This window comes from Clinocottus analis, unplaced genomic scaffold (genome assembly GCF_023055335.1).
Source record: "Clinocottus analis isolate CAN_PGR_092001 unplaced genomic scaffold, fCliAna1.0.p SCAF_10, whole genome shotgun sequence".
Lineage (NCBI taxonomy): Eukaryota > Metazoa > Chordata > Actinopteri > Perciformes > Cottidae > Clinocottus > Clinocottus analis.
This window is the reverse complement of record NW_027175821.1, coordinates 6471920-6499441: the sequence shown is the minus strand read 5'-3', so window position 1 is coordinate 6499441 and position 27522 is coordinate 6471920. Positions and strand designations below refer to the sequence as shown.

Genomic DNA, 27522 nt, shown 5'->3' with positions numbered 1-27522 from the left:
ACTGATGGCATTCAGCGCTGAAATCCTCCTACAGACTGTTAAACGTGTGAGGTAAGAATCCTTTCTCATCCCACTTCAGTAAACCAGTGCTGAGCTATGCAGTTATATTAAGCCCCAGTTTATATAATGTTTGAAATGCCGAAGCAAGGACCCTGTGAGTCAGCCACAGCTCATAGCTGATCACATTTTGCCCACATATAAAAAATAAACCTGCGCCATGGACTTTCATGTGCTATCACACTTTTCACACTGTTTTATGTATATGCGTTCACTCATGCATAGCCATAAATATAAGCCATGGATTAAAGAAAGTCAAGCTTTCGTGTCTTCCGAGGTATCCTTGGAACTCCGTTCCAGTTTGCACATTTGATGGTTTCCATAGAGGTGCTTATTTTCTCGAGCAAACAGGGATCCTCCTAAGTTTCCATCTCCGCTGACCTTCCACCTCCCTGCTGTCCGTACTGCGGGAGATGGTATGTGAGGCCTGGCTGGTTTAGAGCAGGGAGGGCCTGAGGGAGGGGCAGAGATAAGGATTCAAGGCTCAACCTCTAAAAGCCACATTAGTCCCAGCAGCCTTCACCGCTCTGTTGTTCATTCTGCCATAAAGCTCCTGTCCCTGGGTTTTATTGGCACGCTCTGTGGAGATCGTAAGCCCCTTGAGAGCAGGCATGTGTCTGTGCTCAGGTGAATGCCATCAGTCACACCACTCACATTTTGGCAAGTGGCTTCTGAAGAGTTTAGGCAAAGGTAGACTTGGTTTGCACAAGAAAGCGCCATCGGGGCAAGCACCAACTAAACCGCTTTCACACCACTTCATAGACCTTTATTATGAATCCAAAACAGCCATATTTATACTGTACAGTTTTAATTCCAGTAAATAGACATGTCACAGTATGTTGAAGTGTCGGTTGAGAGCTGGCGTTTGAATGTTCATATATTAAAAATAAACGATACAAGAGAACAACTTCACCGATGCCATGCATTGAGTTGTTATTGGCTGGATAAGGGCACCAATAAGCAGGGCAGGTATGTCCAGTGTCACGATCTGTTGATCGCTTTCATCGCAAGCAACGGATGTGAAAATATGCCTATTAAGACAACGGGGTGCTTGAAGTGCCATGAATAAAGGCCAAAACAAAATGACATTATGTACAAAATACATAGATCTCACCGGACAGGAGCTGAAAACTGAACGAGAAAGAACATGTTCAGTTTCTTATGTCTGGTACGCCGTTTTCTTGATGGCAAAGACACAGCATTAGTAGCGTGGCACAACATCGCTTTAATCCTTGATACTTAACCCAGAGATGCACAGCACCTTCTGCATAGACTGAACAGGTGCTGAGATGTCACTGGGCCCCACTAAATCCCCTCGAATCCTTTGGTTGACTATACAGCAGTCCAATTAAAAATATACTACAAGAATGAACACAAAATTGTAACAATGAAAAAAAAATCAATTTGCTCATTTACAAGTTCATAATTGGTCAGCAGTCTTAAGCATGACAGTTTAGGTGTTTGGCTGCATTTTTACATAGATGAGGTGACAGATGAGGCACAGACCGTGTCTGTGCAGCTGCCCTCAGCGTGAGTGTGTTCTGTAGGATGGCATTGGTCCAGTCGTTGCAGGATCAGGGTATTCAACAATCAACAAGGGAGTTGCAAAGGGTTGGGATCTGTGGAAGCAGCCCGTTTTCTCCAAGAGAAGAAAAAAAAGTAGATAAAATAAAAGCACTTATCAAAGTCAAAGTTTTAATTTAGGAGCTGATCATGTTCAAGCAGCAGCTCAAAAGTTTTGACTGAAGACTACAAAGCCTCCAGATTTTTAAAATGATTTAGTAACAATTACTTAATTGACATCTTTCATAAATCTGACTTGGGTCAAAATTTAGCACGTGCAAATTTGTACCTTTCTCATCATGTTGACTCACTGTCATCATTTCAACGTAGCGATTCTATTTTTTTCCTTCTCTAGGTGACACGGGCTTCAGGTGAAACTATAGCTCACTGAGGAAACACTTTGCATTGCAAATACCAGCAAATCTGTCACATTCAAATTTCGGATGATTCAATTCTCTCTATCCACGGCAAACCAGAGGAAGGTCTGTCATCCTGTTTTTCCACTGCTCTCTCACTCCTCATCTCTGGCACTTCTGTATCCAATGTCCCATTTCTGCTCCCTGCTCCTCCTCCTCCTCCTTCTCCTTCTCCTTCCTCTCTTCCCGCCCTCAGCTGGTGCAGTTCCCTCTCCAGCGCTTCATTGTGGTGGTACATCTCCAAGTAGCTGGCCTGCAGCTCCTTCTGGTAGCGGATGACCTTGTCCTTCTCTGTCTGCCATGTCTGCCTCTCCTCCTCAAAAGCCGTGGCCTGGGCCTCGCTCTGGCGTCGCTCCAGCAGGAGCTCTGCGCGCAGACGCTCCTCTGTTGAGCCCCCGCATCCTCCTGTAAGCAAGAGGTTAACACGGCTTCAACTGCAGTCCAGCAGCGGAAATATAATGAAACGCACTACACTGGCTGCATAGAATGCCTGACCTGGTTAGTCAAATAACCTGATTTGGGATCCGAGCACAAAAACACCACAACTCAAAACAAACCAGACAACATACAGCTGTGTGGATAAGGCAGACAGTTTGGATGCCTTACTTGCTGTGATATTAAACAGACTTCAGGAGCAATTATCTTGCTTTTACTTTTTTGTCTCTGTGTATGTCAGCTTGGTGTGATATACTTGTCATGTTATTTTCTTTGCCGCGGTTGAATGTAAATTTGAGGTAAAATGCCCGCAGACTTGGTTTTGGCGCCGCGTCGACAAATGAGCTTCAACTCCTGTGTGTCCTTGTGGCGCCGCAGCACGACTAAAACAATGTGCATTGCTTTCAACCATTGAAACCCACATTTTAAACATTAAGTCTACCTGTCGCCGCAGCGGGAGGACTCTCTTCAGCTCCTTTGCCGTCCTCATGTGCAGTCTGAGTGTTGCATCTGCGGCGCTGCGTCCCCTGCACGACGAGCTTTAAAGCGTCTATCTGGCCCTCCCTGTTGCGCAGATCTGTGCGGGTCTCCCTGAGCTGCGTCTTCAGCTGGAAGATCTCACTCAGCTTCTGGGCCACCTCGGCCTGGGAGTCCCTCAGCTGCTGCTTCAGCAAGGAGATCTCCCCTGATTTCTGGCAAACCTGAGGCAAACAAGGGACAGGGGTGACTGCTTGTGATCATTCTAACGATACCAAACAAGAAAGGAATTCAGCGCTCTCCAGTGTAGCCTGTAATTACTGCTTTTAAAGTGCTTCTGTCTGCTGTAAAGTATCCCCCCCCCCTCTCTCTCCATGTCCTCCTAGGGCCATACCTCCCACTGCGTCTCCTCCAGAGTGGGACTGGTCCGCTTTGCCATTGCTCCATCCTCCTTCCTCCTTTCCCTATTCAGGCTGTCGAGCTCCTCCTGCAGTCGGTTCTTCTCCTGCTGGGCCTTGAACAGCTGCAACTGCAGGCTGCGCTGGCAACGCTGGGCATGCTGGGAAACCTGACGCAGCTTGGCGGCATACAGGCGCTTCAGCTCTTCCACCTCCTTCTCCCACAGACGCTGTTTCCCTTCAAACACCTGCATGCGGCGGGCAGATGGAAGGTGGCGAGGGGGTCAAACTCCAAAAAGTGAGGCAGATAGATGTATAGATTGACGGTGAAGAACAGACCAGTAACATCAGGTTCACCTGAGCGATGGCACCCTCACTCTCATCCAGGTTTCTCCTCATCTGTTTTAACTCATGTTCTTTCTCCACCAGGCGCTCCTCCAGATCCCGGACCTGGAAAAGACAACATGAAGGACTTACCAGTCTGTAAATCATTCTGACCTGCTCATCCCTCTCCGCCTCCCCCCCCCCCCACCTCCCTCCCATCTGTCCATGTGTGCAGAGCTCACCACTTCCTCAACAGACAGGGAGAGTGTCCATTCATAAGGAGGTGGAGCCTCCCCTCCATATGGAGCCAGACGGCTCAGGGTTGCCATGCTCCGACACGCCATCTCTCCTATAGCCACGCCCCCTGGCCCGACAGCCTTCGGGCCCAGAGAGGTGCGGTCTGGGGAGCCGATGGTGTTGATCTGGCCCATCGATGCACTGGGGGTAGAAAAAGAAACCCATTAGGCCATTAACATCTCTTCCATTATCGCCACCCACACAGTCATTAAGTACGAAAAAAAATCAATTATTTCAACACTTTTGAATATAAAAAAGGCAATAACGCTGCGGCCGACCTGATTTGAGAAAGTTGTGGGCGGAAGGGAGGCCGGTACGGCGGCAGACTGCTCATGGAGTTATGGCCTGAGTCTGACAGGTTGTCATCCTCCTGGCTCGTCCCACGCACCGAGGAGAGGGCCTACAGTCATGATTATGAAGTTATTCATCACTGTAACATTAATAAGCTGAGAAAAGATTAATTTTAGCCCCAAATAATGGCTGAAGGAAATGACACATGGTGGGAAATTAATTGTTTTGCTTCTGTGATCAATGCACAAAGAACGGAGCCTGGATCCCAAACCTGATTTACTCGTTCCCCTGCTCAACTTGCCAAAAAAGTTCAATTGAAATCTCTGAGAAGGTGTGTGAGATATTGGAATACGTAAACAACCAGGTGAATGGACTAACCACCTCCTGGGCGCAGACATTGATTAACGGTGACTGGATTGAGGCTTCAAGTTACTGTCCTGCACTAAGACACCTTGTTTCCACTGGATGTCGGGCCTCCGTGACGGGAGGGTGAGGAAGAGGAGGAAGAGGTGGAGACGGCTTTGGGGACATGGGCGTAGGCTCTGTGCAGCCCGTTGGAGAGGCCGTGGTCCACATCCTCCGACTTGGAACACGGGTAGAGGTTTTGCATGGAGCTGAAATTTTTGGGGGTGACAGGCTTGAAGGCAGACCTCAAACGACCCTGGAGAAGAAGAAGATGAGACGATGCAAAGAAGGAGCAGAATTCAGGCTAAAGGGGAGCTTGAGTGAGCTACGGAAAAAAATAAATCACAATGTTCCTTTTAAAATCAATGCTGTGATATACCCTCTGTGTTTTTTCAGTTGATCAATTCAAGTAAACCAATGTGAGATCTGATTGCTGCAATAAATTCTTGAGCGTAGAAGGTGGCAGATTCTCAATCTACGCTTGTTCACTGGGGGAGATTTAAGGCTGATTCATGCCGCTAGCAGGCTTGAGGGATGTTGTGCCACGCTGCCAGAGATGTATAAATGTGATAGTGATCAATTTACCACCGCACCAGCAGCCGGTCACTGGCGGCATCATCGATAGAAAGAACACAATGGAAAGTCATTCAGCTGAATCTGTGCCAAAAAACCTTGAATGAGACTCGTCCCCCCCCCTCATGTCTACTGCGTTAGGATACTTTAGAGTACCTGAAAGATGTAACACTATCAACAATGCCCTCAGAGAAAAATAAGAGCCTATGCAGTGTTTCGAACAACAATATTCACCTTTTCATACTTGCCCGCACTTGGCAGAGAGTTCTTTGTCAAATCTATTTCGGTGCCGTCTTTATGGTAGACCTTGGCGTACAAGCCGTCCTCCTCCCGGCCGCTGGCAGAGCCGAGGCCAGAGATCACGTCCTTCTTACCGCCTCTGGCTTTAGGCTCTTTTCTGTTTGGGAGCACAGCAGGTCAACTGGGGTCAAGTCCCGTCAGGTTTTATTGGTCCTTCCAGTCCAGACTACTTTGCCTCCAAAAAAGGTGCCGCCGGTGAAATGCTCTATGAAAAGCATCTGCTCCTTAACAGCCGCACTCACCTGGTGATGTTGAGGTAGTTGAGCAGCTCTCTTTGCGTGAAACCTTTCTTCAGGAGGCCGTTGGTCTGTTTGGGTCTCACCTGGGGCACCGCACGGCCGCCTTTAGTCGGAGAAATGTCTGGCCTTTCCACCAGGCTGCCTACGCTTCCCATGCCGCAACGGGACGAGACGGGCGACGGGTTATGGAAGTTTTTGTTGGAGCCGCGGGTCAAAGGAAGAGTTTGGACAGAGGTTGCCATTGGTTACAGGGCTCTGTGCGGGGGTAAGGTGCTCTGCAAGAAAAGATGAAACATTAAGGTTTAGTAGGTCAACCTGTTTGTATGAAACAAGGAGCTGGTGACCAAGATGACCATGCTGTTGATGGCAAACGGTGTTTTAGGCACATTCTAAATGCCTTTGACCAGTTCATTAAGGGCTTTTTAGGGCTGCAAGGAACAATTATTGATTGATCTGATGATATTTTCTCAATTAAAGCGAATGTTATGTGCTTCAAAAACATGTTGGTTATATTTGTTAAAAAACACCCCAACCCGTAAGTCAAATTCTCATCCAATCCACCCACGCGCACTCTTTGGCATTCAATCTTTCCTTCTTTTCTAATTACTCAAAACCATATATTGATTATCAGCAACAAGACTAAGACTCTACAGCCATACTCGTGGCTCTTTGTGGTTAACATGTTGATGTTTATCAGATGCAGTGTTTCCCATGGTTACTCTGCATTTACAGCACCATTTGCCCATTAGAACGAAACAGAGTAAAAGTCAATATCATGATGAGTCATCCTCCGTGTCAATCCATTCCAGAGTTGACAATTTCACTTCCACGTCAACCTCATGGTGGCGGTAGATGAAAAGTCAGGGGATCACCAAAGTCCGTTATACTTTAACCTCCAGAGGAGTATCTGTGTACAAAGTTGCATGGCAATCCATCCAATAGTTGTTGAGCTATCTTAGTCTGGGCCAAAGTGGTGGACCTTTAAATCAATAAAGCAAATGGAGCAGGTCGAGACTGTACTCTGTAATAACTGAAATAAAGTCCACCTCTCGCCCCTTTAGTACCCTGAGTGGATGTTGATCTCTGGAATGAAGGCGTTTCATCGGCTGTGTGTCTCTGTGCAGACAGCTGTCTCCAGGCACAGCTCGAACAACACAGCTAGAACAACAGCATAGCATGTCACTACAAACCCAACGCACACAAAACTAACCTCCATTACGAACCCTGCTTCAGGAGGCCACATCCCAAACCAATTTGAGAATGTCTTATTTCCTAATGCAGTTGTTCCAGCATCTGCTTCCCTCTCAGAAGCTCATGTTATTCTTTCCCAACCTGCAGGATCACATGAATCAGTGAGGGTTACGACGAGGGGGTTGTGGTAAGGTAGCGTATCAATCCTGCTACGTGACTCTGATACATTTAGGCTACAGCAGCCAGGCTCTTTTCCTGAGGAAAACACATATGACATAAGTGCTTTGGTAGCAATACACATTAAGGAAAATGAAACAAGTTCTGCCGCAGCAAATTTTGTTTGCAAATTTCCTGTCTCTCATGAAAACCACGTGTACCCGAATGTGCCGATCATGAGTCCAGCATGACCTGAATACATTTCCCACAGATATGATGGCTGTCTGTGTGAGATTAAGTTTCCTGTCAGTCACCGCGGGCAACATTTTGAAGAGAGAAGAAGTGATGCTGACAAACAAGTTTCTTTTGACAACTCGAAATCGGTTGCCAAGTTACCCAAACACCTAACTAAGGGGGGAGGCTATTGTTTGAGCCTCTTCAGCTGCAAATCTTCTTTCAACGTCATCTGTCAAATCACCCACATATCCCCTCCCCTCCTCCTTTTCAGACAACCTCATTAAGGCTCACTATTGATTTCACCCTTTTGACCCTCTCCCGCTCATCGTGCGTAAACACCCGCAGCCATAAAACATTCTGGAGACCGTAAAACGCGCTGCAGTCTCTCGGGCTATAAACAGGACCAGAGGGAGGCAAATTCTCCTTTTGAGCTTTGGCTTATGTGGCGCAACCAGAACAGGTGGAGTTTTGCTCGTGTTATCTCTCTGACAACCAAACTGAAATATCTTGAGCTTTATTTTATTATTGATATCTCCAATGCAACTCAGCTGGTGCTAAGTGGGCAAGTTTTATTTTTACACCTGGCAGAGATCTGCACTCTCCTGAGTACACTTTTCTACTTATTTTAGACCTGAAAACATTGTTTTAGATTGGTTATCAATAGACAAAGGACATGTTATTAATATGTGGTAGTGCCTTTTCTTCTTTCATGCATTCAAAGTAAACTGATATTTGAGACATGGCTGCCAAGAAAAACACTCTGGAAAGGTATGTTGTCACAAGAGCCAACTTGAAATAACACCAGTAAGTAAACATGAATGCAGTTTTTTCTCAGATGACTCCTCGGATCATAAAGTGTCCTCAAACACACCAACGAGATGAGCTTCTAAACCTGTTCCTGCAATATACTACAGGGCAACAGCAGAACGTTACAAAATGGTCACTGGGGTGTATTGATCACACGTTTCAAGCTGGTTTTAGGTCATTGCAGGTTGGTTTTCTACACAGTTGTGAAATGAATTGAAAGCGATGGATGCTCGAGCGTGCTTTGCGGGTGTATGGCTACCTGGGGGATCAAACCTGGGCTTGTCCCCATTCCTGACTCGGTTCTCAGGCAGTGTGTCAGCAACCTTGAAGTAATTTCTCTTACTTTATAATATACTATGTATGAGCACAGACGCCCGCAGTGACACTGCAGGATCTCCTCTGGCTTCCAATACAATCCACATTCATCAAGTGCTTTGCACTGCTGGCCCCGATAGTTACAACAATTATGCAAATGGTTAAAATGGGCAGAGAGAGCTGTGCAGCGGCAGCTCCAGTCCACTCCACTCAGGGCTCTCAGCCAGTCGCAGATCAAAGCAGCCCAAGCTGCTCATGTTTATATTCATGAGGTAGGATTTACACCAATGTAAAACTTTCCACTAAAGCATCCGGCTCTTAAGATTCCAATAAAATACAGACTCAACTCGGACTGAGGACATATGATGACGAATGTTATAAAACGTATAATGTGGCAGCTTGGTGGCTCTCTGGTGCCGTCCGACCGGGAAGTCTGTGTCTCGGGTCAGAGTAAGACGTGACGGCTGTGAGTCAGTGCAGGTCATGCTGAGTGTGTATGCGTCTGACACCGTGTGAATAAATCATGGAGTGGGACAAACCTAATGGCCACAGGCCAAGGCCTGACACAGTATTTTTAGGAACGATATTTTACTGTGTTTGTGTCTTGTATCTGCCTACGACATGAGAGGCCAATCGATGCTTTATGGGAAGCCGGGGCTGGGGCGAGGCAAAGCAATTCCTTTTGGGCCGACAGGAGGGCGAAAATCATCCGATGCTGCAACCACAAATCTCGCAGGACTGAAGAAATCTTGCATCCAGTTGTTTTCCTTAATTGCCTTCTAGTTTATTGGCCCGAGTAAACCAGGAGACACAGCAAGATTTACAGCCCAGCCCCTAACCATGGGGCCCTGACACACACACACACACACACGCACGCACACACACACACACACACACACACACACACACACACACACACGCACACACACATCAAAGTTTCCTGCCAACCTTGAACAGTTATGGTCTAATTGAAAAGTGCTCTGTTTTTGATTTATGCTTCTTTCAAGGCAGTGGTGAGCTTTTAAAAAAAGCTGCTAACTTTGATCAAGCATCAAAATGTTTGACATCACAGTATCAAGGGAACAGGTGAGGCTCGCTCTCCCTCTGATGCTGCACACGTTCCCCTGCATCCGCTGCCGCTCATGTTTCTGGTGGCCTCCTTGCTGTAGTTAAATGCTGGAGCGCAAAAGTAAAATGAAACACATTTACTGGCTTTATATCAAGTCAGCACACCTTGTCAGCGGGCTGAATGCATCAGTATAATTACCTTGTGGCACTGCACAGTTTATCTTGACGCAGGGAAAGGGTGAGACTGAATATAGTATACAATCCCGTTATTTCATCCAGTCCTTGTGATATAAAGCAGTGCATACTAGAGAGAAAAGATGTAAACATGCTGCTGAGAGGTGTGCGTCTCAAAAGCCTCTCAGTGAGACTTCAACAGCCCTGGCTCGGGTTTTCTCATGGCGATATCCTAACTCATCTAGAAAACCATCTAACTGGCGCTTTACTATCATCACAAAGAAAACGAAACAAGCAGCCTTCAAGAGGAGGGTTTTCAAGGACGCGCTCGCCTAAAATATTGTAATCAGGTGCCCTGTGGGGGTAAAAAAAAAAAAAAAGAAGAAGAAAGCTTTCAATGAAATGCTTGAGCGTGAAAAGGGGAAATTTCAAACCCTCAGAGACACAAAGGTCAGCGCCGGGACTGAGACAGAGGAGAGAAAGAGAGAGGGAGACAAATTCCAAAGATGCTTTGCGGAGCACAAGCTCGGGCTCGTCATTTGTTGATGCACAAAACGCTCACACCCCCGGACGCTCACTCACACTTGTGTGTGTGAGCGGGTCGCCCAACAAAGCCCCGGAAAAAGCTTTTGCGCGGCTCGCAGCTCCGGACCCGCTGCCCTCGTCCCTCGACGCTCTCTCTCCCCTGATCCGTGATCAAAGTTTGTTTACCATCGTGGGGTAACTTTGCAGGTTACATCTAAAACTCCCACACCGCACACTGTTACATTATATAAGCTTTATCAAAGCCGCGCTCGCTGGCTTTCACAGCTGTTAGTTGTGTAAAAACACTGTAGTGCGATTACCAAATCAGCCGCTGGCCTTATTTTATCTTACTGCAGTATTATATTTAACTCCTCCTCTGCCATGGCCGCATGCAATACAGGCAGTGCAACTTTTCAACATTTTGGACCAACGAACACAAGGATCGCATCAATCACCTCAAATAATAATGGAGATTTTGGATGACCCGTTTCTACCACAGAGAGTACAACATTTAAAGTACTGTAAATTCAACTGTGACTGTCTCGCTCCATCAGCAGCAGCAGCAGCAGCAGCAACAGCAGCAGCATCAGCAGCAGCAGGGTGAACTGTGTCAGAGGCCGACTACAGGAAGGAACCATCCGGAGCGCTCCGCTCTCTGACTGGATGCTACACGCTAGCGTGTAATGAGTGAGTGCGAGAGTGTCTCTGGCTGTGGGGCATGACAGCAGAGGGAGCGCTCAGCAGCGGCCTCTAATTGTTAGCAAGTTATTCATTATGGATAGGCGACAATAAGGCAGACAGACCTCGTTCCTCCCCACAGACCCCCAAAGGCCTTTCAGCCGACTCGTGAATTGTTCCTTCCTCCTTTGCGTCGGAAGGCAGTTTGGATGTCGCGCATCTGTAAAAATCTGACAAGCTACACGCAGACATGGAAATTGAGTCGAGTGCCTCGAGCTCTCTCTTTCTTCTCGCTCGAGAACTTTGTGCAACTTTCATTTCACGACGCTGGAGATGATGAGCAGTCTCTCTGTGTGAAACATGGGACTTGATTCACTGGCGGTTAGACGTGGTGGTGCGAGAGCTGAAGGCCCAGTGTTCAGGCTCACACTCTCTCCATTGATGAGCAACATTTAAGTCTTTACAGAGGTCAACGGGTCATATTTAGTCATGGAAGTAGAAACAGGGCGCTATTGAGCCCACAGACAGTTAAGAGCAGACACAGACGTTGTATTCAACAAGTTCTGACAGGGGAGAAGTGCCACGTTCAAGGGAACACCGGAGCAGCTTGTATACAACACTGTACCAGTGTATACACACTGAGCTCATTATTATGAACGACATATTAGCCAAACCGTTTGGCCGGCACTGTGTGATGCACTAATATGCTTTTTTGTTTTCAATATTTCCCTTTTACTAATGTAGAAAAATAATATCCAAGCTTAACACAGCGTCCACACAACTACACATCATCAATATGGCGCGAAAAACAGATGGGAATAGAACTGTTGTGTTCTTGAGTCCAGGTACTTTTAAAAGTACTCGTAGTGAGACAGCTGGTGACATGTTGGTGCTTTCCTATTTCTATATAATCAATACATTTTCAGAAGTATTTTTAGAGCCACCGTTTCTATTTCACTTCCATCCTGTACGCAGCGTGTTGGACCAGATGCTGTCACCCGTCTCATTATCTTTTCTTTATACCTATATTGAACATTTTTGTTGGATTTAACCTGGTTTCTTCTCCAGGGGAGAAGATGCTATCAAACTCTCATTAGTAATTTCCACAGCGGCCTCCTTTAATACTGACCCAGACGAGAAAACCCGGAAAACTCAAAAACTCTAGACAAATGGCTCCCTTAGAGGATCTTTATGAGCTCCATAACTCTGTTTAGAAGTCTCACCGTACTTCACCGGACTAGCCGGCTTTTAACCTGGACCCAATCCACAAAATGATCAAACAGCACTTCCTCTGAGGCGGACCAGCTGAGGTGGGTTTCATCACCCCGTATCTGTTATCCCATTGATGGCGGTCCGTAAAGTACGCCTTGGCCCTCACGGCCGCTGCGGACTTTCCGGTATTGTATTTCTGCACAGAATTCAGACAGAGTCCTGGCTCTGACTACAGAAGCAATGTTGCGGTTATCTGGGTAGGACTGGTGTTTCATGGAACCTTATTGATCTGGGTCTGACTGATGAAAGAGCAGGCGGCTTCAGCGTGAGAAGGTGGCACCCGAGGGAGTGTATTCACAGGGCCACCTCTTCCCTCCAAGTGTATAATTAATGTTATTTATGGGAACATTTACTCAACAACAACTGCTTCTCTCTCTCTCCCTCAACAGCACAAAGAGCCTGTTTTGTTAGAATATCAAAGAGACTTCCATTTGTTGTGTGAAAGACGACTGATTGCATAATCCCTAACTTTGTTTCGATGAATGCCGGTGTTGATCCCTTAGTAAGGTCACAAGGTTAAACCATATGGATAGATGTGTGTGGGTGGGTGATAAAGAGAGATTACAACAAGCAGCATAAGGATGAGGAGCACACACACAAATATACGCATGCCAGCATACACTAATAATCTATCAATCACCCTGAGTGGTGAAAACAACATCCAAACCGAATACATCTGCAAATAAAATATAATTTCAAACACACTGCGGTCCTTCACTAAAATGTAATGTATATCATGTGTGTGGCTCAGACTGTCCATCTGTTCCACCATCACAATTAATAGAGAGTCCTCCATCAGTAGTCTGGGGGTTGAACTAATAGTCATCTGGGATTATCTCAGAAGTAATGGAATCACCCACTAGCTAAATTTTGTCCTTAGTTATTGTCGCTCCATCCATTGTCGCCAATCTTTCTAATTTTTCGCATTGGCACATAATGTAGTTAAAAATGGTGGCGGGTTTCCCCAAGCTGGTCTGTCTGCAGGTCTATTTGCGGGTCCACAGGACGACACGGCACACCATCTACACGGTCGCAGTTCGGTTGGGTTTAGGCCCAGAACTACTTATTTGGGTTTAAGAAAACATTGTGGTTTGGGTTGAAACGGTGTTAGTCCCAGAAGTTAGCTTTCTTGTGTAGTAAAGAGTGTCTGTGAGGTTTTAGATAGACCACATGTGTCCGAGTGTCATCCCAAACAGGTATGGACAATAAACCATCTTTACCAACTACCATGTTTCCTGGTTGAGAGCATTACAGTGCTCAAATGAATAATCCTGCATATCATCTATTTGCCCGATTCCACCAGCAACAGTGGATAAACAAGGAGAGCAAAAACAGCACCAGACGGAAATGATCCCCTCAATAACTGCATTGTTTTTTGTGAGAAAGCAAACATCAGAGTGACACGTCATTTATTCCCTCTTATCCTGAAACCATGATCGAGAGTCTCTCTGTTGGTTTCTGTTCAACTTGTTCACAAGCAAAGTCGACAATGTTTGCCAAGCGCTGCAGAGCGCGGTCAACACAGAGCACAAGTTCAGAGGGAAAAATGTGAAGGGAGAGAACGATATGAGGAAACAAGCTCGCATTCCTGACATTTCTCACGAGGTAATTATTAATGTGCCATCACAGCACCCATAGAGCACTGATATGGGCGTTAGGACAGAGGCCGGTTTCTCTGTTACGAGCCCTGAAGTGTTATGGCTTACTTCCAATAATAAAATGTCTGTTATTCAAAGCGCCTTAGTTCCCATGAGAGCTAAGTTGGTATTATCAGACATTTAATGACTGATAATTCTAAGGCGTAATCAGAGCGGGGGAGCCATACTGTGTTAAATTGAGCTGATAAAGACAAAAGCTGGAGAGCGAGCTTCTTATTAAATTCATTAAAGCGAGGAGGATAGTGGGAGACGTGAGCTGAGGCTCTTTCTCTTTTCTCTCTGTGGCTCCTTTGTTTCCTGGAGTGGTTCATGTAGGAGTCACCACGGTTCTGCGATTACAGAGATAGAAATCGAGTGGTTCCCACATCGACCCACACCTGAACCAATTCCACTTAGCAGCTGCAGTGAGCGTGCGCGCATCCATCCAAACACCCTCAGTGTTGGACCACACACACTCAGCACAAATACAAACAGGGAAACGCGTGGACGGCAGCGGAAAACATTGATTGGGATTCAATACACAGATGTGGATGTGCTCATAGTATGACTGCTGTAAGTTTGAATTCTTTCTAGCCGCATAGAGAAAACACTTTACTTATCACTCCCAAGCACACTGTTTCTTTGATCTCATCTGCACTGTGACGCCAGAGGCAGAGCGCAGCAGTCTGCGTGTCAGGTAGTAAACACGGATGCTGACGCATGCTCATGCCAAGTCAGAGGATCAGCACTTTTTCCTCCTGTGGAGTTTATCTGTAAATAAAGTGAGTGTTTGTTGTGTGTGAGGGGGAACTACTGAAAATCTGCTTGTTCCGCCAGCACAGGTCCTAGCTTTACTGTTAACAATGACAGCAAGGCAACAAGAGACAACAGATATTAGGAGAATGTCACCTTGTGGCGTTTTACCCCCAGCTACACAATTCAATAATAGCAATACAAGTCAGTATTGTTAAGGTTAAGGACATTGTGTTACCCAGCTTGGGTACAACATTGAGCTATGAATACTCCGCGCGGGGAAATTCCGGCGACACAAATAGACCATTAGACCGACAATCACCACACAAAAAAACACACAGAAGAATTTAATGAAAAGAGATTTTAAAGAAATCATGCTGCACAACTCAGTGGAGCAGATAATCGTATATATTATTCTTTAAGCACCATGTGGCTCCATTCAATAATTAACAGTTAATTAGCATATTGGTTCAGTGCTGCTGGAATGGGGAGGCTGAGACGGGTGCTTAGGGTGACGTCATTCGCCCAGGAGAAAAGATCTGGTTCAAAAGTTAGCTAATTCCAATTCAACCCCGTCGGATGAGTAATTAACAATCAGGCTGCTTTCCTCTTCTCTCTGCAGCTTGAGCTAACGCAGCCTTAAATCACAGCGAGTTCAGAGCGTATTGAGCCTGCTGGCATGTAAATAAGTCAAACTTTCCCAGCAGCGAGCTCAGGAATGTATAAAATATACACACACAGGTGAGCCAAGTTTTTTGCTTTGATCTGAAGCCCAGCATGACACAGTCGCCTGTAGAGTTTAGGTACTTTCAGTATCAGAAGACTGACTTTTCTAAGTAAATACAAAACACAAAAAATTGAATATTTACCTGTCTGTTTGTCCACCTGAGACTTCACTTATCTGCTCCTGATCCCATGCTCACACTATTTCTCTCTTTTTCTGTCTGAAGCCTGCGCTACTGATCATCACGCCACAATTATGACTTCCTGTTTCTCCGTCCGTGAAGGCAGTTGGGAGAGGTGTGTGTGTGGGAGGGAGCTGCCCAGTCCGAACAGCTGACCTGGAGCCAACGACGAGATGACTTTTGCGGTAATCTAAACAGAAGACGACGGTGATCTTAAGCTGGGCTTGAGAATAGCTTCATCACACAGAGCAGCATTGAGATATAAGTTGTATCATACAGGAAACAGGGAGAAATCTTAAAGTCGACCCACAAGCAGCTAGAAGTCAGTTTCAACTCTCCTGAGAGAACCTGGTACTCTGCCCTCTCTGGACCCTATCCCTTTCCTCTTCTTCCTCTCTCACCTGCCCATCTCTTTGTGCTCTTTCAGCCCTGGCAGGGGCTGCTGTGGTTGGACGTGTTCTCCCAGTTTCACAAACAAAAGCCGTGCATATGAACTTGTGGCTTTGAGGCGGTCAATCTAAACTAGATCCTCTATTGACATCCGAGAGCCAGCCCTACTGGACAAATATACCAACAATACAATCTGTCTTGTTTGCTCACGGTTAATAAGACAATAATGAGGGCTCAGGCTTCGGTTAAGGACAGACTGCATTAACGCAGAGAAAGAAGGATGAGACTTTTTGTTGGAAAAAATGAGAGCGTGTAGATGAGGAAGGAATGGAAAATGAGAGCATGTGGGGGTTGTCTCAGCGTGGACCGTCTGGACAATAGTCTGAGTGTAAGTCCCTCTTCTTGAGGCCGGGTTACTGGACGGGTTCTGCAACAGATCAAGTTACATAACTCAAACTGGAGCTGCCTGCATTGAGGGGTGGGAGAAAAGAGAGGACATTGTTCTCGGCTCCCTAACCAAGAGAGAGTGACTCCTTTCTTTGCCATGCGATGTAGGCCACGTAGCTGAAGGGAAGGGAGGGAGGTATCTGGGCTTCTTAACGCTGGCACCAATAGGTGGGCACACAGGAATCCCAGCTAATAAAGCACCTTGCCAACCAGAGATGCACAATGTGGCGATTGGCACGCTATTAGAGGCATTCCAGAGCAAGAATGCGATGCTTTGTGGGGCACTTTGGCCCGTCGAGTGCAATTTAAAGAAAATCTGCTAAAAAAGGAAAAGGAGGGGATAACCCGGTCGGGCACACCAGCCTAACACTCGAGCAGGTGCCGCTATGGTAGCCCTGTCATTACCTTTGGGCCCTGCAGCCATATCCAGCCTGAGATTCCACATATTTACAGTTGCAAGTCTCTTAGCTGGCTGACAGAGCTTTGGAAAAAGAAAGCCCTGGGAGCCTGTGGGAGTGGTGATGCATGTGTGTGTGTGTGTGTGTGTGTGTGTGTGTGTGTGTGTGTGTGTGTGTGTGTGTGTGTGTACGGATGGAAAAATCCAGTGGAAGGGAGGACAGGGCAAAGAGACAACAGGAATGTGGAGGTGCATAGGTGGAAATGTGAGGCAGAAAACAAGAGAGAGGGAGTCAGGGCTTGCTTACGGGTACTGTACCTGTCTGACCAGTCAACTAGACGAGACAACAACCCAAGCTAGACTCATTTCCTCCGCCTAAGCTCCTCTGGACAATAACATTACAGGACGCGGCTATGGGAGGCATGCTGAATGTCTGGCTCTTGAGAAATTACATTAACCTGAGCTCAGTATGTCTATCAGTTCTTTGAGAAAAACATGACATGACATTTTGAAAATCTGTCACTGCGGATTTAGAGGAAGACAGCAGGAGCATCTTATTGCACAGAGACAGATTCCATTTAAACAAATGAAGTTAAAGGAATAGTTTGACATCTTGGGGAATTAGTTTGCCTGCAAGAGTCCGGTGAGAACACTGATGACAGTAAGTCTAAAGCTAGAACCAGCATATGTTTAGCTTAGCTTGGGTTAGCGTAGCGCAAAGACTAGAAACAGAGGGAACAGCAATACTGGGTCTATCGGTAACAACATCTACCTCACAGCACCTCTAAGGCTAGTTAGCTAACATGCTTGTTTACGGTTAAAAACTACAAAGCAGATTGTGTTATCTTCAGACACAACCTGGTTATCCAGTGCTCGTGGCTGTACATTCATACTTAACGAACAAATACAAGCGGCACATCGATCTTCTCATCCAACTCCCAGCGAGAAAATGAGAATGTCAACTTTTCAAAATGTCAAACTATTTTCTTAAAAAAAAAAAAAAAAAAGGGACAAGGACAGTGTCAGTGAGTCTTGACCGCTGTTCCACTTTACTGCCAGTGTGACCCGAGTAAGACGTGCGTAGGTCGCGGCAACGAAATGTAACCTTTAAAGCCACCGTATTGATTTCCAGTGAAAGAACCGGATGCGACGGCAAACTGAAACGCTGTTAGAGAGAACAGAGCGGCGGCCGCCTTGACGACTGCTACTTGTATACGCTGGTATAAATAAACAACAACGCCCACTCGCAGAGGAGGGCTTCGACTCCTGGCCTTTTGTTCTGCAACACTACAACTCTTCAGACTAAATAAAAGAGACAGGGGCCAAGTACTCCCGCATGCACACAATTCCTCCACACATACGCACACACGCCGCAACTATTACTGTCGCTGATATCTATATAAGGCAGGTGAGTGCATGCGCTCCTCACTGGGAGATAGGCCGGATCAATAAAAACACAAGACAACGATAAGGCTGGGCTGACTCACGCGGGGGAAGAGGCTGCATTTGTTAACGAGACAATAGTCTCAGAATGCGATGCCGCCAGAGTTAGCGGCTATTTCTGTCCGAGTTGGTGACATTTAGAAAACAAAAGGTCACAGCGTGGGGTCCGTCCGCCCGGCTCCGACACTCTCAGACCTCTTCCCCTCTGAAGGTCAGGGGGTCCCGCTTGTCCCGTGAGGACAAACCTATTGTTCAGCAGGCAGTGATAACGCAGGAGAAGCCGGTTTGCAGCCATGCAAACTCACGGTCATATCACGAGTCTGTGATGCTCTGTGTTTTCCACGAGTGTCGTGTTGTGAAACGTATTCGAAAGTTATTCATTTTCTGGCAGACAATGTGGCTTTATTAAACCTTCTTCTAAAAATCAACAGAGACATCACAGATATGGCTACACAATGGTCACCTGATTTATGTAGTAGACAGCAGCTATGATGTTTGCGGAAAGCGGATAGAGGCTGTGTATTTAAAGTGTCTGGAGACATTTCCGACCTCTTAGGAGCAGACGATGAAAGCAGAGAAAATACATCGACATCAGACATCCCAGTTTGTTGCCAAAGTAAAACTCCCACGTTGGCTCAGACGCCTGCACGCTGTCACACATGCGTCGGTGATGTTTGCATTCCAGGGGATATTTTCCCATCGTATGCAGATTTGGTTAACATGCTTTGCCCACTGCCTCTTAGGACAGTAACCCCTATAGGAATTAACACTGACAACTACATTGAACATGCAGGTGTTAAAGGTACTTCTACTTCACACAATGTATGCTTTAGTGTTTATAAATAGAATTGTGTTTTTTTTAGTGTCAGGACCTACTTTGAAAGATCAATCTTCAGCTAGTAGGAAACACCTGTCACTTGGGGATAATGATTAACTTGGGTGTGTTTTCTGTGTTGGCACTGAGAAAATAATTCAAGCCTGTGAGCCCTGCAACTTGACTTCACCGAATTTGTGTAAATTAAATTAGTGTTTTTACTGAAGCTTGCACAAACAATGAGGATAGCCGCGTGTTCGACCGGTTACTTGGTGAAACAACTGATTACGTAGCTCAGAATTACATAAGAACTACATTTCTAGGCAGTCCCTTACACAGATGGCCACTTTCTTTTGGATTTTTTTTATTTATTTTTTTCTCACAATCAATGTCATGCAAACTATTAGCATTCACTGTGTCCGGCTCATAGCCACAGCGGCCCTGCACACCGGGCCAAGCCACACAGTAATTTTCTTAACCCTGTCGGGCTTTAATCACAACGACAGACGGCCCAGAGAGCGAATGAGGATAGCCACGGGCAGAGGGATGACCGAGGAGTGAAAGCTCTAAGAGCACGACACTTTCTCGTCAGGGTGATCAGGCATAGACTTTTCTAGAAAGAGTCCATGAGGCGAGTGCACACCGGAGAGAGGCAAACAGTGAGGAAATGGAAAGAAAAGAGAAGATAGACTGCAGGAAACTGAGTTGAAGAGTAGAGACAGACCAATGTAGGAAGAAGAAGAAGAAGAAGAAGAAGAAGAAGAAGAAGAAGAAGAAGAAGAAGAAGAAGAAGAAAAAGGGCTGATTAGTGTTTGATTGGCTGGCCGGCCTCAGGGGGAAATCTCGACCAACACGGTGTCATTATGACTGAGCTCTGCTCGCTACACCATCTGCTACACTGGAGTATGCATGACTGACCTGCGATGCACTTACACGCTACACGATGTGGAGGGAAAATAAGGACAGTGTATTGTGCTGTGAGTCCACAGTGGTGATGTTTTATCATGATTTATTGTTTTTAGTTCCAACTTTATTCAAGCTTCAAGGCAGGACAAACAGGATTAAGTGGGAATACACAGGAAGAGGAGAGTTTGGATCCTTCTCTATTTAAGATCGGCAACTCGAAGCAAATGGTCAGCAGACATCTGACTGATCAGCAGAATTAGTGTTTCATCAGCTGCCAGCGTTTTAAGGACACACACACACACACACACACACACACACACAAACAGCTGAAGGACGACATCCCATCAGCTGTGCAGCTGATTCTGCAGAGAGGAGCGGCCAGGAGACGGACTGCGCTAATAGATGGTTGTCAGAAATCTCCCAATAAGCTTTTAGGCAACAGATGGGTTTTGGGATGTTGACAAAATCCAGCATCATGATACTTTCGATCAAATATTTCCATGGCAATAATCAATGTCACTTCTTTGAAAGAAATAAAAAAAATATTATCTTAATGTCTGTGAAAGTTCTAAAATATTCAAAACGATGATCGCAAGTCATCAGAGCTTAACGCAGCCTCAAAACTACAAAAGTATTTATATTGAAGTGACAAAAATGAAATAAGGTTTTTTTATTTTTCTTACATAATACTAGTATCTAGCCATCTGGGAAGTTTGTGCTGTTAAGTCAAATGTCAATTTCTTTGGCAGTATAAATTACATTTGCCTCATCTTCATTGCAGTGGGTTTGTCCCAGACACTACCTCAAAACCTCTGCACAAAAAACCTAAAATATCTGCATGGATAGCTTTCGCTGAGGTAAAAAACGTGCTGTGCATTAGTGTGATTCATGTGAACTGACCCTTTCAACACCATCATCTTGCACTCAATCCTGATCTCACACAGTTCGAGAGAACGCGGCACTATTTGATGGGTTTGTTTTTCGCAATTGACGATAAAGGAGAGCTGATAGCAGAATCCCATCGCTCAGTGAACATGTGTCATAAAGACGTGGGCCTGATGAGATGCAGAACTGCTTTTTTTGTGTGTGTGCGGTAAACAGTACTTAAGCTGTCAATGACCCGTCACACACTTCACACCAGCGGAGACAGCGTTATATCACCCCGCCATCACATCTTTGCCTTCTCCTATAATTCATTCCTAAATTACAGGAATGGTTACCACGCAGTCTCCAACAGAAGCTCGCACATCTATTGTCTCTCTATTGTCAGAGCTGCTCCTTCACTTGCGTCAGCACGCACCCACAACCGCCGCCCTCGAAAGAGCTCTTCCTGCAGCGCTCCATGAGTCCTCAGGTCAGAGGTCACCTGTGGCCTCTGGTCTCCACGACAACAGCCTGGCAGTCCCCAAGACCGAGCTGGTGTCTGCTGCCCCTCCACCCACACACATGCACACACACACCGAGGCTCTCTCACACTCACACACACACACACAGAAACAGTGTTTGTCCCCAAACTCCTGTGCATCAAAAGAGACCCTGAAGTGTGAGCGTCCACCGAAACATTTACAGCCACGCAGGACAAACACTATTCAATACACAGACCACCAGAGCTGCACAGTGGCAGGAAATAAAAGGCCACCAAGTGCATTGTTCATTCATCAGTATCCATCTTCTTCTCTCTCTTTTACTTACACACACACACATACTCACACACTGCCAGTTGCCAAACAAACTGTTAGGATTAAGCCTGATCTATTTCATCCATTTGAGGCATTACCTTACATACTTTAAACCACACATTCAAGCATTTCTTCTTCTTTTTTTTTGATCAGGTCTAGCCTACAGAAAGTTTTGAACATCACCGTGATGATCCACGGCAGGCATGCCCCTCACACTGACACAGATTCTCGGGCTGCAGAGCTGCACGTTGTGCATCGAGCGGATTTTGGAGAAGAAGAAGAAGAAAAAAAAAGAAAAAAACGGATTTTGCGCTCACCATATTGTGCACGCAGGACATCTCTCGACCGGGACCAGAGCTGGTGCTCTGCTGTGGTTTCGTCTCTCCCTCTGTGAGGAAACGAAGCAGCGGGTTCGGGGCTCCGCGGGGTATCCTGCAGGCGACTCCAGCAGACAGCGCGCAGTCGGGCTGTCTCTTTTCCCTCTCGGAGGTTTGAACCGACTGCGAGGAAACACGAGAGGCATGGGAACATGTGCCCGTCCCCTCCTCCCTCCTGGCGACTGGGCCCGACACACGTCGAGTTGTGAGGAGGAGCAGCGCCACCTGGCGAGCATGCATGTCGAGGCGCTGCTGCAGAGACAGCGAGTGCGATCACCGACGGAGGCGGCCGTCAGTCAGGTGTCTGTGTTTGGAGACACAGCCAGGGCAATAGTTGCAAATTCAAAATCTCTTTCTAAGAAAGGAAATCATATATTTGTATTTATCAAAATTATATTTAAACCCCAAAACGTTTCATGCATTTTTTTAATTTTTTTATGCTGAATGCTTTTTTTTTTTAAATGAAGTAACCTGGATTTGGCTCCATGTCCTGGTCAAACTGAGAGGACACATGATGAGGGAGTTAGCAACGAGCTGGGCTTCACCTCAGATTGCTCAATCCATCACAAACTGGTCAGAGCGCGTGCCTTTTGTTTTCCTCATTGTTTGTCACCACTGTAATATTTGTTTAAACTTTTATTATACGTCCTTTATTTCTATATAATAGGATGTAGAATCTATTTAGTCTTGATGACATGACAAAACCGCAGAGGTGAGCCAAATGGTACCTCTATCTTCTTCTTCTTCTTCTTCTTCTTCTTCTTCTTCTTCTTCTTCTTCTTCTTCTTCTTCTTCTTCTTCTTCTTCTTCTTCTTCTTCTTTTTCTTCTTCTTCTTCTTCTTCTTCTTCTTCTTCTTCTTCTTCTTCTTCTTCTTCTTCTTCTTCTTCTTCTCCTTCTTCTTCTTCTACATTGGTTCGTCTCTACTTTTCAACTCAGTTTCATGCAGTTTATCTTCCCGCTCATCCCGGGATCTCGGACTGTTTTGTCATTGCTTCCCTTATTGAAAATAACTATTGTGCTTAAGAACAAAATAAGTATAAAAGAGGGAAAATAAATTTGCACTCACACATTGTGGTAACCTGTGTTTTTAGATTATAGTGGCCTTGTGTCTCCTTTAAATAAAAGAGAGTGTTGGCCTTCAGGTTTATGGTAAAAGTCTAGAGAGACCCTGTCTCCGTTATTATTTTGGTTGATATTGTAGATATTCACGAATAACGTTGTATCACAAACTGAGACACACACACAAAAAAAACACAACTATTGGGGGTCAATTAGGGCCCAACATTAAGTTGTCGAGGGACCAATACAGAAATGTCTCTAAATATCATTGTCATTTAAAAAAAAAATATTTTCATTTAAAAACTGTACATTTTCTTAATAAGCTGTTCAGTCACAAATTAATAAAAGATGTGCTAAAAGCGTCATCAAACTATGTTGTCCCACAGTGTGAAACAAAGATGTTCAAATTACAAAATCGTAATCTTAATTCTGAAATGTGAATTTTTCTGTACTTTTTTTCTATTAATGTAATCATCCAAAAAATGATGAGATTACGGTATTAATAAAAAATAATTATGATCATCAAAACTCAATGTAAATATGTATCAACATGTCACTAAATATCACAAAATTGAGAAATGAAACGTCAAACTTCACTTTTTATACAAACAATATCTCACTCAAAGAAAAACAAACCATCTCCATTATGACCATAATATCATCAGAACTGTTCTTTTCTATGTCCTCATGTTTGGTGTGGTCATGCACGATAAGAAAAGTAGCAACAGAAGACAGTGATATGTGTAGCGAACAATGCACATACATTAATCTAAACAACCATATCTCTGTTATAATTGTGACGCTTCAGTGTGTTTTCACGCGTCACAACAAAAGGAGAAGCTTACATTTTGTTGTACATATATGCGTATATATACGTGACTAATTAAAATGCTTCACCTGATCTCCACCTTCTCAGATGGTTTACGGTTTCTTGGCTTTGACTTTGGGGACAACTTTAACAGTGGTGGACACTGATTTGGTTCCTTGCAGGTTGTGGGCGGTGCAGACGTACGCTCCTTGGTCCACGTCCCTCACCTCGTCCACCAGGAGGACGGACTGAGACTGCTGTCGAGCCGCTCCTCCACCGATTGGACTGATGCTCTCCTGTGTGTACAGAGGCCTCCCAATCTGTAACCAGAACAGGTGCCCCATTTAGTCTGGATACAAACACATGCTGTGTACAGCATGGGAGATAATATGCCATTAAGTCTGCAGCATAAATGCTATTAAATCATTAATAGATGGTTATAGGCCTGAATGCTCTGCAGTCCATAGGTTGGACTCCACTAGTTAAAAAGACAAGGTAAGCTATATGCCACACAGGATGTACATCAATAACAGAGCATTCAGCTCCTTTGTTTCACAACCAACCTGACATCATTGTAAAGTTGCACAGCAAAAAGCTGGATTATCTCTCTCTCGCTGAGTGCCTGACCTGCTGTCCTGGGTATTCCCAGGTGATCTCCACGACCACGTCCTGTTCCCCCACCACGGAGCAGCTGACATGCAAATTCTCCCCCGCAGTCACCGAGCTTGACGAGGCCTGGATCACTGGAGCAGGAGGAGCTATTGGGTCTGATGGGAATGTGACAAACAATAATTTGACAACGACTTGCATTAGTCAGCACAGTGAAACGTGTCTGTAGGCAGCAGTTTTCTTTGTAAGAGTTTGCATGTTCCTCCCATCTTGTCCTGTAACCTTTAACAACAATCACGTAGATATACTTTATGTAGAAATGCGTAAAATAGAGAGCATTGAGTGTAACAAGACTGCCAATACACATAGCTACTTCTCGTTCCGCAGTCAATAAGTACCTCTGAAGGAAATTTTGCTGTTGAAATATTGAAATGCCAAAGTTGTAGCTTAAGAATTGAAACGTTAAATACTGAAAGAAGTTGAATTATCAGTTAAAATGTAAAAAAGTGCTGAGTGAAGTTGACGTTCAACTATCTAGTTGAAATGAGAATGCAGAAAAGAGTTGATTGAGAAATGAGTTGAAGTGGAAGTGAAGGTCTTGAGAGAGTGAGTTCAGTTTCAACAGTTTCACCTGAACGATGATTTGTGGAAATGCTGGCTGAACAACTGATTGTTCCAAATGTGGAAGTGTCGACTTGTAAACATGGAAAGGAGTTGACAATTCAGTTTATGTTTTTGACTGTTGATCAGAAACAAAGTACAAATATACAACAAGATATGAACTAGTCCCGTCCTGGGTCTACTTGTCCACAGTATGTCTCTGTGTTCCTGTCTGATGCATGCTGGGAGAGGCGACAAACACATTCCCAATAAAGGCAATGGATGGCTCCGTGGCAGAACTCACAGTTAACATAGATGAGCATGTATTTGGTGGAGCTCTGCCGCAGGTTGCCGAGACTGGCGACACAGAACAGGGCGCCAGCATGATGAGGCCGGGGGCGATGAATGGTGAAGCCCCTCTTCACGTTAAACGAGATCTCCTTCCCGTCCACCGCCACCTCCACTGGTGGAAACTCGCGGTGCAGGGTCACTTTAGCCTCAGGTGACGTCACCTGGCAGGGGAGGAGCGTCGGCCAGTTGGTTCTCAGCTGAATCGCCTCGTAGTAGTCAGACGACGGAACGAATAATTCCCGTGGATCTGATTGTTACGGGGACAAGATGTGGCAGATTGACGATGAGAAGCTTCCTCATAAGCTGGCCGGTAAAATTAAGCGGAGGTCTGCAGTTCTGAGAAGTACACATGCAAGCGACAACAAAGTTTATTCACTGTACCGGGAAAGAAGACAAAGACTTTGATAGCTTTGTCATACTCCTTCCTGCAGTCTGTGTCTTCACAGTACATAGGATAGCAGGTGTACTCCCCTGTGTCGGCACCAGTAGTGTTGGCTAATGTCAGAACGCCATATCGCTCATGTTGGACAATCCTGTAGAGCCGAAGTGGGAAAGTCAGAAAACATATTGACATCGTTCTCAGAAGACTAATTGGTAGACCGTGCACAATACAGATTCACTGACTGCTCAGCCTACCTGAGCCTTCCATCATCATCCTCCTCCAGGTACTTTGGGACGCTCCACTGCACAGGTTTGCCCCGGCACCTCAGCTCCAAGGTGTCTCCAGTCTGCACACTTATAGAGTCCCCCACCTTCTTAAATCTCCCTCTGTTTAGCACCTGCATGTGCCAGATATAATATCACACAGATAATTGTTCTGTGTCTAATGAGTGTCCCACGAACAAATCAAAAGCCATTGTGTCGTGTGTCAAATACCTGTGTGAGGACAGCCTGTGCTGAGACTGCAGGTGTAGCTTTGATCTTGGGTTTGGCTATTACAGTTCTGGGCCCTTTATTTGTTGATTTCCCAAGTTTGGGTTTGCTGGGCTTGGGCTTCCTTCCCGGAGTGGTCCTCTGCTCTTCGGTGTCTTTTTGACAAGAAGCTACACCGTATGCAGAGCACATGACGCACCAATAGTCCATGAACATAGATGCAGGTAAATGTTGAATGATATGAATTGATTGACAGGTATTTAATATTGTAATAGCATCATAGTGGTCCTTATATATATATATATATATTTCTATCACATGCTGACTCATGCCATGCGTTAGGCCCTCCTTAGTGTTTCAAGGAACACGTGTTCACAGAATTGCTCAGCAAGTGAATAAAGTCACTTACCTAACTCGGCGATTACAGCACAAATAAGGAGAGCGCTCAGCACCCACCTCCCCTTTGATCCAAACGAGGTCACCAAAGGCATGATTGATCAGTGGAATACTGTCAAAGTGGCCTGTGGAGGGTTAGTTAGTGCAGTACAACAAAGAGAACGGGCTGCAGAAACCAGAGAGAAGTGGAGGAGGGCAGAGCCCGCAAAGTGAGCTGTCAGCTGTTTACCAGAGTCACGGAAAGTCCTCCTCCTGAGAGTGGAATTATTACCCCAAATTCCTCCTGACTGGCTCAATGGAGGCTTTCAAGCCTGTCCGGACCAATGAGGGTCCAGAGACAGAGGCCCCTCCGTGTGGAATCGCACAGCCTGTTTGCTTAGCTGCTGGACTGGAAGTGCACTAGCTGCAGGAGTCTGGCCCATCAAAACAGCCCAAAGGAGGAATACCGTGGCGAGGTTATTCAAAACGTTTGGTGCCCAATAAACCCTTTGTCCAACATGTACTGATTGTCTTCAAAAAACTTTGGTGCATTACATAAGGCATCGAGAACCTTATAGTTGCTTGGAAACATTGCATGATTCCAAAAGTCTTGTGTGAAACTATTTTGTATGTGAAAGTCCATCAACTTAAGCCAATAATTTGAACACAATAACCTGCTAGAGAGATTGTAAAGCCTCTTAAGAATAGTTTTAGGCTATAGCATATAAATACACTTAACAATTACCAACTATCCTTGGTGAAATCACATGTTTCTATGAAATCAATTTTTTTTTTTACATATTTGATTAAATCCATAGCACGCTGTACCCAGCGAGAACAATGTAAACCTTTCCCTTTGAGTGACCAGCTAAGCCCCAGTCTTGAACATGAAACAGGTAA

At 45.5% G+C, this 27522-nt stretch overlaps 2 protein-coding genes across 2 annotated transcripts; both read right to left on the bottom strand.

Moving 5' to 3' along the window:
* Positions 1-812: 812 nt before the first annotated feature.
* On the bottom strand, positions 813-22100 carry n4bp3 (NEDD4 binding protein 3). The gene is made up of 10 exons (XM_068595442.1): positions 21887-22100; positions 5779-6050; positions 5471-5633; positions 4710-4919; positions 4246-4367; positions 3913-4108; positions 3704-3796; positions 3343-3594; positions 2914-3172; positions 813-2441 (listed from the first exon to the last, which is right to left on the bottom strand). Exons 2-10 carry the CDS (start codon positions 6015-6017, stop codon positions 2053-2055), a joined length of 1923 nt encoding a protein of 640 aa, XP_068451543.1. The 5' UTR covers positions 6018-6050; positions 21887-22100; the 3' UTR covers positions 813-2052.
* Positions 22101-23597: 1497 nt separating this feature from the next.
* Positions 23598-26813, bottom strand: LOC137789069 (platelet-derived growth factor receptor-like protein). Its single transcript, XM_068582325.1, has 7 exons — positions 26657-26813; positions 26251-26417; positions 26011-26153; positions 25756-25907; positions 25328-25621; positions 24442-24581; positions 23598-24134 (listed from the first exon to the last, which is right to left on the bottom strand). Exons 1-7 carry the CDS (start codon positions 26736-26738, stop codon positions 23928-23930), a joined length of 1185 nt encoding a protein of 394 aa, XP_068438426.1. The 5' UTR covers positions 26739-26813; the 3' UTR covers positions 23598-23927.
* Between the last annotated feature and the right edge of the window lie 709 nt (positions 26814-27522).